The 13,519-nt window shown below is 34.4% G+C and overlaps 2 protein-coding genes across 5 annotated transcripts in view; one reads left to right on the top strand and one right to left on the bottom strand.

The window, feature by feature from the left end:
• LOC148596788 (death domain-containing protein 1-like) overlaps positions 1-5,722 on the top strand; it is a 49,032-nt gene extending 43,310 nt beyond the window's left edge. For all 4 annotated transcript variants that reach the window (XM_088564487.1, XM_088564483.1, XM_088564485.1 and 1 more), the window contains 3 exons: positions 74-491; positions 2,675-2,938; positions 3,665-5,722. In XM_088564487.1, coding sequence (XP_088420613.1) covers positions 74-491; positions 2,675-2,938; positions 3,665-3,766 — 784 coding nt within the window. In that variant the 3' untranslated portion in view covers positions 3,767-5,722. The remainder of the gene's footprint in view (positions 1-73; positions 492-2,674; positions 2,939-3,664) is intronic.
• A 3,119-nt stretch (positions 5,723-8,841) lies between these two features.
• On the bottom strand, positions 8,842-13,519 carry LOC148596787 (uncharacterized). Its single transcript, XM_088564323.1, has 6 exons — positions 13,219-13,519; positions 12,244-12,363; positions 11,241-11,345; positions 10,629-10,727; positions 10,308-10,406; positions 8,842-9,251 (listed from the first exon to the last, which is right to left on the bottom strand). The coding sequence occupies exons 1-6, from the start codon at positions 13,517-13,519 to the stop codon at positions 9,235-9,237; spliced, it is 741 nt and encodes a 246-aa protein (XP_088420449.1). The 3' UTR covers positions 8,842-9,234.

Here is a 13,519-nt window from a genome sequence, read left to right as displayed (position 1 = left end):
TCATAGAAAACAAATGTTTGACAAACAAGTGCTTCAGGCCAGTAAGAACTATAATATCTGTATTTACTTTCAGGAATGACGATCCCTATGACACAATTATCAATGTCGTTCCAGCAAGCAAATCGTCAAAGTTGACAAAAGACTTGGCTTCAAAAGGCTACGTAGAAGGACCGGATCCTAGCCCCATCATAAACCTTAACGAAGGAGACCACATAGAAATCGCTTTTAAAGGCAATGTTTGTGACACTTCAAATAAACCGCCATTGTTTGTTTACAATTCAAATATGAATTCTGAATTGGAACTATATCTGTCGGAAGTGGACAAATACTTACAAAAGAACTTCCGGGTGTATCGCGGAGTAATTCAGGTATTCAGGTGCTATTGTGACGCTAAGGACAAGAAGACTAAACGACAAGACGATAGTGCTAACACCGCGGTGGTGGAAAAAACAAAGCAGCATCTTTGTGATATTCCAATTAACATTCCCAAGGTAATAGCTACAATTTATCTTTCCATTTATATTACAAATGTTGTAGTATCTCTTTGCATAGTCGATTGTAAAAGTATACCTTAGTGGCATCTTGCCCTCTCTTATTCGAAATCTGAAAAGAAGTTTTTTGTGTAAAGTTCTGTCATTCTAAGCCTTTTTTTAAGTTGAGTCGAGTTGCTCATTTACCTTTTTTTACTTTGTGCTTATTATTTTTGTTTTTTTATGTACCTTGTTGTGTGTGTCAGTTTTCCATGTCTGGTCTTTGTACCAGGATTACATTCTTTTGATTTCCGCTAGAACCCTGGTTCCCTTGATTTTCTGCTAAATGACAGCATGTAGGCGAATTATTTACACGTGTAAACAACATTCAGACACTTGTAGAATTTAACAGTACACATTCTCAACCCTATTAGGGCCCCGCCTTAGGCGGGTCTCCCTATAGTGATCAGTATGTCCGTCCGTCCGTAACAAATTCGTGTCCGTTCTATATCTAGAGAACCGTTATCATTTCAAAGTTTATACTTGACATGTATATTAACCAACACCAGAGGGTGTGTCATAATGTATGTACAACTTCTTGGGTCAAAGGTCAAGGTCAAAAACTTTTGTTTCAGTTGAAAACCCCATGTCCTGTGTAAAGATCGTGTCCCCTCTATATTTTAAGAACCATTATGATTTCAAAGTTTATACTTGACATGTATATTAACCAACACCATAGAGTGTTTGTGATAATAACTTCAAATAATGCTTCTTATCAGCTTATTTACCGAATGTTATTGACAGCGGGGCCCACAGAGATGGCTCCCATCTCAATGATATCTAGTTTTGACTAATTTTGGTCAACATACACAAAAAGTATGCTCTTACAACAATGCATATATTCGGTTTTGATCGGTTGCTTTGATTACTCTTTTACTTTTTATCGAAACTATTATAATTCAAATTTGTTCAATTCGAGAAGTGCCAATCATCTTCAGTCTTGTGAAAATAATTCTTTATATACATCAAATATTCAGACATTACTACGGAAGGAAAATACTCTGAAAAGATCTTTTGTATAAAACAACTGAAACTAATTTAAGGAGGTAGACCTAGTGTAAGGGACACAACTCTTACAAATCGTTTGTATTCAGCATTTGATATCAGTCTCATGTAAGCATCAACGTTACTTGGATTGATTTCATTCTGTTTCAAATGAAAGCTTGATAGGCTTTGATGAAATTAAATATGATACAAACGTATCACTGATTTCAAGAGTTATGTCCCTTACCCTAGCTCCACCTCCATAACTTCTTACTATTTTCAATTTAAATATGAGTGAGTGTTATGTGACGAAGACACTGCCATTATGTCCCCAATTAAAAAGAATAGATAAAGTAACATATTATAAAGGTTGTATCAAACAAATACTTCTCTAAGATTAGAACTGATCTTACTCCAGTAAAAACACAACAGTTAAGATCAGATAAGAGGGAGTCCATGCAAAAACCAAGCAATGGGTGGTATATGAACAATTTTGTTTTCAAAATATCCCCCCATCAGTACGCTGAGTTTTTAAAAAAAATGGACAACCGTTTACTTATTTTGTTTCGCCCCTTTCAGCCATCGTACCTTTTTCAACGCCTTGAAGTAAATGTGCAATGCTTGGTTGTAATATACTTTTTTGTGATTCAAGTGATTGATACATTACATTTGAAGAAAAAAAAATCAATGGAATAAAATTTACCATGTACCACTCATATCATAGGACCTGCCTGATCTTTAAATGGACAGCGTTTCACATGTTACTAACAGAACACCGATAATACATTGACAAGTGAAACCTATTTTAACCTCCTTTGAATTTGAAAGTGGTTCGGTTTAGACAGGTATATATTCGGTTCTCCAAGGTTCAAAATGCATTTAAATTGGGAAAATGTACTTTTAAAAGTGTCCGACTTAGAGAGGTTTTGGATCTTCTAAAGGGTTCGGTTTAGACGAAAACACCGAAAAAATAAATCACACGATACAGATGAACTTAAATGTAGATACATAAAAATTTTTAACACGAAGCATACTAAAACCCGTGGTGAATTCGGGTGCATCGGAACTGTGTGCACTTCCTGTTTCTAGGTAAAAACTCTCCATGCTGTTATTAACGGTTAGGCACGGTGTAGTTATCAATTCTTAAATTTCCTCTTCAGTATAACCTAGAATCTTCACCAGTACCAGTGAAAGCGCCAGTGATCATTGTCAATGAAACAGATCCAATCAATGAAAACCTCATGCGATTTCTTGCGGAACAAATGGGCGATGAATGGAAGAAAGTTGCACAAAACCTCAACGTTAGCCGGGCAAGGATACAGGCAATATTACGTAATACACAAATCTGTGATGGAACGGAAGAGGACGCTCGCTACGAAATGCTTATGAGTTGGTTGAAAAAGATGCCGAAAGCAGTTGACAAGGTATATCTTGATATGCTGATGGAAATGAACATAAATGCTAAGTAAAAAAGGCCCAAATTACGGAGGTAGACTTTGGTTAAGGGACATAACTCTTACAAACCATTGGTACGCCTGTTTAAACAATTTTACTCGAATCTCATGAAATCATCCAAGTAACTTAGATTGATTTCATTCAAATAAATGTTTGGCAAGCTTAGGTGATATTGAATAAGATATAAACATATCACTGATTTCATGAGTTATATCCTTACCCTAGTTCTACCTCCTTAAGCTAAAAAATCATTTACCGAACAAAAATGTAGTGATAATCATAACATGAAGCTGTTGTAACCTGTTATAGTGCCAAAGTGGACATATTACTATATTTTGTTTAAAATTATTATGCCTTTTCTCAGTTTTACATCAATTAGGATATATTTTTTTATAATTTAACAAATCTTCAAGACGCGAGCTATTAACATTAAATGTTGTCAAAGATACGATCCTTGCTTTATATTACACTTGGTGTTAAAACTTTTGACATCAGACTGAAATCAAGCTCTCAGTGTTTCTAAGGTCCTAAGATCTGAGGACCTTCCGCAATACAACACTCTACAAATTCAGGTTCCTTATAAGCCCAGTTAAGATGATTTTTTGTAAAGTAACAAAAACTTAACATTGAGAAAAAAATGAAATTTATGTTGAAATATTTGTCGACATTACGATGATCCATGTACCTTTTGACAGGTTTCAACGTTGAGCGGGGCTCTACTAAAATGTGGAAGAGATGACCTTACAGATGAAATACAGAAAAAAAACAGAGAGTTTAGAATGCAACGTATTCAATAGTGTCCTTTTGTGTATAACAAATGTAACCACTATTACCGGGTATTTCATATTTTTTGAAAGTGATAAAAATACATTGTGTGCAATGGAATGCATTGTAAATGTTGTCTAAGGAGGTAGACATAGGGTAAGGGACATAACTCTTAAAATCAGTGGTATGTTTGTATCATATTCACTTTCATCAAAGCTTATCAAGCTTTCATTTGAAACAGAATGAAATCAGTCCAAGTTACTTTGATGTTTACATTAGATTGGTGTAAAATGCTGAATACACATTTTCTAATGATTTGTAAGTGTTGTGTCCCTTACCATAATGAATGTATATAGTAAACAGACTTTTCACAAGGATGTATTCTGCTAATGAAAAATATTAACTTTAATTCCCAAGCTCCGAAACAGCGTCTGACGTTTCAACCTCACAGTATAGACGCTGCTGTCAGCCCTCCCTGAAAAGGCAAGAATCTTCCTAAGTCGGGAAAAAGTAAATGATTTTCTCAACGCTATTCTATTGTCAAACGATGTTTGATTTGAATAATGTCCAAGAATTTCCAACGGCTTGTCTTCAGCGGTTAGTAAGAGGCAAAACGAACGACTTCCGCTGTGTGGAGCTTGTTTTATTCCTATTTGTCGGTGCAATTACCATGTTGTTATTTACTTTAAAAGTGATATAGATTTATCGGAAATATGACCATATCTGTTGTTGAAAACGCATGTTCTTGTGTTGTTTAGTTTATAATAGCACTCAAGATTAATGTAGTTTTTACTCAAATCAAACTTTTTCTTAGTACAGTTAGTTCAACGTGCTTATGATTACATAAGTGTCTACTGTGCAGCATTCTGAGTTGTGAAACGTTATTAGTTTCTATGTTCCGCGTAAACTTTCTATGACGAGAAAAAAAAGAATTTCTTGGTTGATAATGATACTTTCCATTTTATTGAGATATATTATTTGTGTCGGTTAAAAACTTTCAATTTAAGTACCAGTCCTTATAAAATTCAGACACTGCCAATGATAAAGTGATTCATGGTGTAGAAAAACTCACCGAACATGCAAACGATGGTTTTTCAGGCTGCATATGCTATATTTCTATAGTTTTACAATACAATAATCATTTCCGGATTCAGATCTACACTTTTGAGAAAAACATACATTCATCTTCTACTAAAATCAACTAAATCAAACCAAATAAAGGACGATAACTCTTGCAAAGTACAAATTTCATGTACACCCTATACATGTCAATGAAAAAGTAAGGCTGATAATGTAATCAGAAACAATGTTTCCTGAACAAGAAGTAAAAGTGAGTGCGGTGGGTTTTTGACATGAACGAATCATCCTCTGTCGGATTTTCCTGAAGACTGCTACTTGATAAAAAGGGAGTATTTTTTCTCCTTACATGGGAGCGTGGTCGTTTTGTTTACATTCCACATTTCCTTACGCTACTTTGTATTTCTTTTAGATATTATGAGTAGCGGTGAGTTTTCAAATATTACGTGCACAATGAATATCGATACTTTTCCATGTGAAATCAGTTCTGTAAACTAATTTCACTTCCGGGCTTTCTCCCGCCAAAACGTCACATATCGGGTGTCGTTACCTTTATTTGACGTCACTGATGATTCGAATATTAATCCGCTGATCATAAAATTTCAACATTTATTAAAATAAAAACCAGAAAATTATTCCACTCGTGAATAATCAATATATTGTTACTCTTGGCGAGAATGCTTGGAGACTGAACTCGTTGAATTTGCTCTTTCACTTTTCCAAATAGATCGTCCTTCAATATTTCAAATTTTAGATTATGTAGTTTTAACGCATATTGTATTTACACATTATTGTGATAGAAATAAGAAATGTGATATATGTAGTTATATATTTATTGTTATTCAGTATCCGTCCATACTTTTACTTATTCAGCTATTCGTATGTTGCAATTAAAATTTTAATGAAACATATATTTCGGTGCCTTTATTGTATGCTATACAATGGAATACAAGATCTAAGCAGTGTTTTGACTTACATGAGACCAAAACAAGACATTCCTATTTAAACTTGCTTTTATGTGTGTTTAAAGAGGTAGACCTAGGGTAGGGGACATAACTCTTGAAATCATTGATATGTTTGTATCGTATCCAAAGCCTATCAAGTTTTCATTTGAAACAGAATGAATTTAATCCAGGTTACTTTGATGTTTACATGAGATTGAAGTAAAATGCTAAACACAAACGTTCCAATGATTTGTAAGAGTTGTGTCCCTTACCCTAGGTCTACCTCCTTAAATGATAAAAAAACCTTAGATTTGATGCGATGCTACATATTGTTCGATCGTCCGGAATTTGACCAACTTCTCTGCTGGGATAACATATATGAAAAGTTGTGTGTCAAATTTACTACCTCTTTTCATTCGTAAACTAGATATCATTGAGATGGAATTCATCTCTTGGAGCCCTGCAGTGGTAACAATTATGTACAGCCATGCACAAAATATTCAAATCATCACGCAAAACTTATTACAGCCCACACAAAACAGTTATGCAAAAATAACAGCACTGACTCATCGACTTATAATTAGCTGATTTACCATCATGCCTAATATCATGAGCATACATCAAAAGACAAAACAGGGTACAGCCTGGACACGAATGACTGTACGCTAAAAATCAGTGATTTGACCTTGAGGTCTTAGTTCAAGGTCAAAGGTCACAAAATATGTTTAGCAACACATTATCCTGAGGTGATCTATCATCATGCAAAATATGAGAAGCCTACACTAGAAGACAAAAAAAAGTTCAAGGCTGGACACGATTTGTTCCGGGCGGACGGTTTTCATGACGGGGCCGGCCCCTCTTTATATAAATATTCTTTTTAAGTATTTGACTGAACAAATATAGAGGACGTATATCGAAGACACAGACAATGGGTGGTGGCGTATGCATCATTATGTTTTCAATAAATGTTCATCCTTTATAGATCATAAACTCGTGTTTTCTAAAATATGATTGTTGGTTTGCAATTACTGAAATGGTAGGAAAAATATGATTAACATTGGCTGCACTGGAAAACGTAAAATAAAGGGAGATAACTCTGTGCTTCCCACACTAAAGGATTTGCCTGGTCTCACCGGGTTCAAAAATGGCCACCCATGGGTCTTAAAGAAATGAAAAGGAAACCCTCACACCACAGGACAGGCTGCAGCGCTGGCCCCAAAACAACATTATATACAGGTTCAGCAAGAAAAAAAAATATACTTCAGCAACATAAAAATAAACTTAAAATGAAAACGAAGCAATGCGTATAGAGGCAAGAAATCCCCAGCTTGGGACTGGCACAAAAATATATTCAAAAAAGTATTCAAATATTTATTGATTCAGATATACAATTTTAAGATCATGTAAGTAAATTGTTAACTTTGTATTTAATCATGGACTTAACTTTTAGTTTACAAGTATAAGTGTATTTGAATAAACTTGACAGGACAAATCACAAAATTATTAAATTTGAAATTTGGGGATTTTGTCATGATTGGTTTATTTTGTTAGTTATTAGCAAGCCATTTTGACACGAGATGAGAGGAGATGCAAATGAGTAAATTGTAAAAGAGTAATCAAGGGAACCATGATTCTAGCGAAAATCAAAATACTGTAGTCGAGGGAAAACACAACATAGAACATGAAGTAAATAAAATAATACATACAAAGTAACAAAAGTAAATGAGCAACTCCACTAAAAAAACTGAGAACACAGAGCAGGTGCACCGGAAGTAAGCGTCCTCTGCTTTTCTACCCGCCGAGTTGCTAATAAAAATGTCAAGTCCGGGGTAGACGAAAGAGGAAAGGGAAACTGACACGTTGAACAAATCAGTTTTCATGGTGCTGATGGCTACACCGTAGCGATCCACGAGTTTATGATGGCGACCATAAAACGTCTGTAGTAATGACTTCAATTTTGTAGCAACATGATGCTGTTCCAGAAGCCTAACTGTAAGAAATCTGAATATGAGATCACTAAATAAGTTGGTGAAGTGTCATATAAAATTGATGCTCACACCACTTAAACTAACGTCCGGTGTTTTCTAATAAAAATGATTCATTTTCTTTGCCGACAGAGGATAAACAGTTTCGGATTTATTACCCAGCATTCCGCTTCTTCGTTAGTTGGAATGACTACAAGGAATAAACTTTAATGGTGTAATGAACACTGTGAAGCTATTTCCGTTTAAATTTATTGATTAATGTTAAAATATTGGTTAAGTACTCATGTACTTATGGCATGTAAAAGAAATGGAACAGTGAATATTAATCTCCGCAAATGAATAAGTCATTATGTTCGCATGTTTACGCTATGCATGCAACAACTGGTAAACGTAGAGATTTAAGTAGCCGTCTTAATAAAATTCAGACAGAAGGTGATTCATATATGTCGAAAACCCACCGAATTCATTTTTATTTCTTGTTGAGAAACAGTTACTGATCACATAACCGGCCTTAGTTTGTCATTTGTTTGTTGTGCTTTTGAGATAAATATTATACAGATTGTAAATGAAATTGGGACTTTGCAAGGGTTATCGTTCTTGATTTTATTAAGTAACGGATGATCGGACGGATACCATAATCACTATATATCATGCGCTATTTGAAGGATATTAATTTAAATAAGTAAAGATCGTATAGAATAATCTTCTGTGTAAAAAGCATCTTCTTTATTTCAATACTTTTTGTCTAAACGGATGTTTCTAGAAAAGCAGACTAGTCCCTACTAGTGCACCTGGCCAATTTTCCCACATTTTATTGCAGTCCGAGTTGCCCATTTACTTTTGTTTCTTTGTACGTGTTATTTTATTTATTTTATGTTGTGTTTGTTTGTTTTTTTCCTTTTTGGCTTATACTTGGATTTAATTATTTTGATTTCCGCTCGAATCTTGTCCCCATTCACCAATTTGTATCATCCTTTTTAACACTCAGCGGTGGATCCCGCCCCTCAAGCAGAATATTATAGCATACAATAAAATGTTTAATGAGTAATGCTCGTGCATTGTGATTGTTATTTTCAGAGACTAAAAGCTACAGTACCTGAATCAATCTGTGCAACAAAAATTACGATCGATCATCGATTACCGATCAGTTTCCGGTCAGTCATCGACCCGTCAACCGATCCATTTTTAACGGTGATCGCATCACATGACCATAGAGTTGTCAATGTATTTTACGGTTTTTGTTGTTTTCTTTGTCAAATTTACATAATGTAATAGATTTAAACATCAATTTATACTTTTATTTAACATTTCTTTTATTTCAAGCAGATCTTACATTGTTTTACATAACAAAACTTCGATCGGTTCGGTCACCGGTCATCGGCAATCGATCAGTCAAATCGTTTCGCGGATCGGTTCAAGTATTTCCTGTATAAAATCAAGCACTACATCATTTTGTTTTGGTTAAGTGATAAAACTACTTAGGTTAAGTCATAATTAATACCAATCATCAACTGAAATGAAAAACAGGAATGTACTTGTATGATATTTCTCAATCGATTGAAAAAAAAATGAAACCAAAAAGCAAATTGATTTTTATACAAGATCTTGTTAGTCCCCGTAAGAATCGACTTATAAGAATTGACTTATATTTTCATTAAAATACACTGAAAATTAATATATTTCAAGGGCAGATTTCTGCCGAAAACCTCATTTTTCCTATTTTCCCATTTTGTCTGATTCAACTTACACTTAAGTAATCCGTGTATGTATGGAGCAATATTCAATATGAAAGGAAAACATACTTTAAAATGGAGCATGGCGGATTGGGCAATGAGAGATGTGAAATGGACAATATGGTATGGGAAATATGCAGCATTTGGTGTTAACAAAATGGAGGAACTGTACCAAAACATAAACATAATATCAAGTATCAATCTCTGTAGGAATAAGGCAGTGGATGAAAAATGGTATTAAAACAACCGTGTTGAAAGTGTAAGTTGACTATTGATTAATTCATGATGCTCATATGTAATATTGACTTGCTCATATGCTTGCAAAAATGTAATGTAAAGTTAAACACAAGATTTTTAAATAATGATTATTCAATTATAATATGTAAACTGAAAAATTTGTTAATCATAACAAGCTTTATTCATATAGAAATCATATCAAATTTGTATAATCTTATCAATTTAATTTTCTTTGCCTCTTTCGTCTACCCCGGACTTGACTTTTTATGAGCAACTCGGCGGGTGTTTCTAAAAAAGCAGAGGACGCTTACCCTACCGGTGAACCTGGTCCATGCTCCGTTTTTAGTGGATTCCGAGTTGCCCATTTTCACTTGTTACTTTGTATGTATGGTTTTAATTACTTCATGTACTTTGTTGTGTATGTGGTTTTGTTCCTGGATTACATTCTTTTGAATACCGCTATAACCTAAGTTCCTTTGATTACTCTTCAATGTCTGGTCTTTGTCACTGGCATACATTATTTTGATTACACTATAACCTTGGTTCCTTTGGTTATTCTCTCATGTGTGGTTAATTTTCCTGTTTTTATTTACTCACTTTCACAGAAGTCTCCAGTGTAACCTTTATCACAATAACAAACACTATCTACACATATCCCTCCGTTTTGACATTCATCATCATTGTCGCAGTGGAAGGCTGGAGTAAAAGATTTATCATGTAAAAAAAGACAGTTTGACATGGGTGTGTAAACTGAAAAGGAACACTAGTTGCAAGCTTACCACGATGGGCGGTTCCAGAGACTTTTTGAACAATATATCCATTTTTGTCAATTTTAAACATAAAAATGTCAAATTTTCCAACAATCAAGAGATGCCAACCCCAGGCACCCCCTCTGGATCCGCCATTGTATTTACTCACTTTCACAGGTGTCTCCACTGTGACCTTTAGCACAATAACAAACACCTTCAAAACATGTCCCTCCGTGAAGACATACATCATCACTTGTGCAGTTGAAAGCTGGAAAAGAAACATTAATATGTTAAAGGCAAACACATATCAACACATTTTCACACGTGTTTGTAAACTGAAAAAGAAGATATGCACACTAACCATAACAGTAAATAGTGTATTTCTAATGACAAAGAACATGCAAAGATAGTTGAATTACAATATTTAAACTGAAACGTACGTGTGTCAATCACGTCAAGCTCGATTTATATGATTATGATATGTTGCCCATCATATGATCCCCATGTGTGGTTTATTTTTGTCCCTGGATTACATTCTTTTGAATTCCGCTGTAACCTTGGTTCCCTTCATTACTCTTACAGTGTCCCTAATATTAAATATGCCAGGCATTCTTATCTTTGAAATTAAAATTCACAGAAAATGAAAACGATAGTTGAATTACAATATTTAAACTAAAACGTACGTATGTCAATCAAGTCAAGCCCGACTTATATGATTATGATATGTTGCCCATCATATGATCCCCATGTGTGGTTTATTTTTCTGTTTGCATTTACTCACTTTCACAGAAGTCTCCAGTGTAACCTTCAGAACAATAGCATACACCTTCAAAACAACTCCCTCCATTTTGACATTCATCATATGCATGATCGTCGCAGTGAAAAGCTGGAGTAAAAGATTTATCACGTAAAAAAGACATTTTGACGTGTGTGCATAAACTGAAAGGGAACACAAGTTGCAAGCTAACCATGATAGAAAAGAGTGTACTTTTTTATGGCTTAAAACTTTCGACTTCAGTTGAAATTAAGGTTTGTCACACGGTGGAATCGACAAATCAAAACCGGCACCAGATACATGTATATACATATGTATGTACCGGAGGAGTTTTCCGATATAGAAGTTTAAAAAAAACGGGAGGGAATTTCAGGTCTTGGTTTGATTATTTTCCCTAAAATTTCTAATAAAAAATCACATTTTGTACTTCCATTTATGGTATAAGCATTTTTAATATTTTTTTTATATTTCAAACATTATTTGTAAGAAGGAATGTGTTTGTGGATATTTCTTGATTGATCTTGCACGTCAAGCACAATTACTCACTTAATTCTTTCCGCATTTTGTCGGTATTTTTGGTCAAAAGGTCTAGTTAGTTATACTATTTTTACTGAATTGTTCAATGTGTCATAGTTTTCCTTTTCTTTTTCGTCTACCCCGGACTTGACTTTTTTATGAGCAACTCGGCGGGTGTTTCTAGAAAAGCAGAGGACGCTTACCCTACCTGTGCACCTGGTCCATGCTCCCAGTCCGAGTTTCTCATTTGCTTTTGTTACTTTGTATGTATGATTTTAGTAACTGTATGTTTTTTGTTGTTTATGTCTGTTTTCCATGTCTGGTCTCTGTCCCTGGATTACATTCTTTTGTATTCCGCTGTAACCTTGGTTCCCTTCATTACTCTTACAGTGTCCTTAATATTAAATATGCCAGACATTCTTATCTTTGAAATTAAAATTCACAGAAAAGGAAGTGTTTTCAGCCTCGAAAAGATGTCATAATATGATCTTACTCTCACAGTTTCTTCCATTGTAATTCTTTGGACATACACAAGTATAGTTTAGGTTATCTTCTGACTGGCTGCATGTTCCATTATTTTGGCAATTGTTTGGGATACATGGATTAATCTTGGCTGAAAAGCAGAAAAATGTAGAATTTGTCCAAAAGAATTGGCGAATTAAAAGATTTACAAAGGGTGGTAGTTGTTCAATGTAGGGGTCCATTTTTTTTCTCAAGAACAATGTGCAAATACATGCATCATTTTCCGTTGTGTTCTATCATACTGAACTAACTTCTATGCTTGAGTGTTTAGGAAACTTAACAACTATTTTTTGAGTATTTCTCAGTATTAACAAAAATATTCAAAATCAATATTTAAAAAAAAAATTCAATTTATAAGGAGGTTCGGGCTACGTGGGGTGTTCTATTGATCTAGCTATGGCCTAAGGTAAGTAAATCTTTAAACAAGCGGAGACAGATGTTCGAGTCTCGTCACAACTTTAAAAATATACGTATTTTCAAAATTTGTTTCGAGCACTAGCTTCACACCATTCATGGAGACGGATTAATGTCTAACATTGGCGAATGGACCACCAGGTCGTATAAAAAATTGAGCGCTCATACCAACACAACGGCAAGTTTTTCTACAATTAAATTGTTGTGTTGTCTGTACATGCTAAAACTTTTCCCGGACAAATGTTACTTGGCATAAACAAAAATACCAAAAAAAAAAACAAAACAAAACAAAACAAAACAAAACAAAAAATAACATTTTGCATGCTATACAATTCGTATATAAAGGAAGTCATTTAAACGTAGATTTAACCAATTTCGTTTGAAAGTCAGGACCGTTGCGGTAGCAGCTGCTCCTGTGGTGAAAAATCTGTTTTGCCAGATTTATTTTGGACTTGACTTGATTATGGGATGGGATAAATATCTATTAGTTAAAGTGTCACAAAAATAGTTTTAAAATGTTTCATTAACAAACCTTGTGGTGTTTGAAATTGTCTCCAATGATTATCCTTTACAATAAGTGATCCGCATGACGTACTTATTAAACACTGACGCGTTAATTGATTATAACTTCCGGTGCAACATGCATACTTCCGGCATTTAGCAGAACACATCAGAAATGACCTGACGTCATTGATACTTGTGTCCACTCGTTCGCATGTTCTCCCTGGTTCAACTGAAAATGTTTGTAAGTCAGTTTCTTGACATGTTGTAATCAATAATTGAATAATTATAATTATTTCAACGAACTCAACGTTTAGAGTAATTTTATTCAT

The sequence above is a fragment of the Perna viridis genome, chromosome 15 (genome assembly GCF_037379345.1).
Source record: "Perna viridis isolate PV_CMFRI_1.1 ecotype Kerala chromosome 15, ASM3737934v1, whole genome shotgun sequence".
Taxonomy (NCBI): domain Eukaryota; kingdom Metazoa; phylum Mollusca; class Bivalvia; order Mytilida; family Mytilidae; genus Perna; species Perna viridis.
Note: the sequence above shows the minus strand (reverse complement) of the source record. Positions and strands in the feature narration are given on the sequence as shown.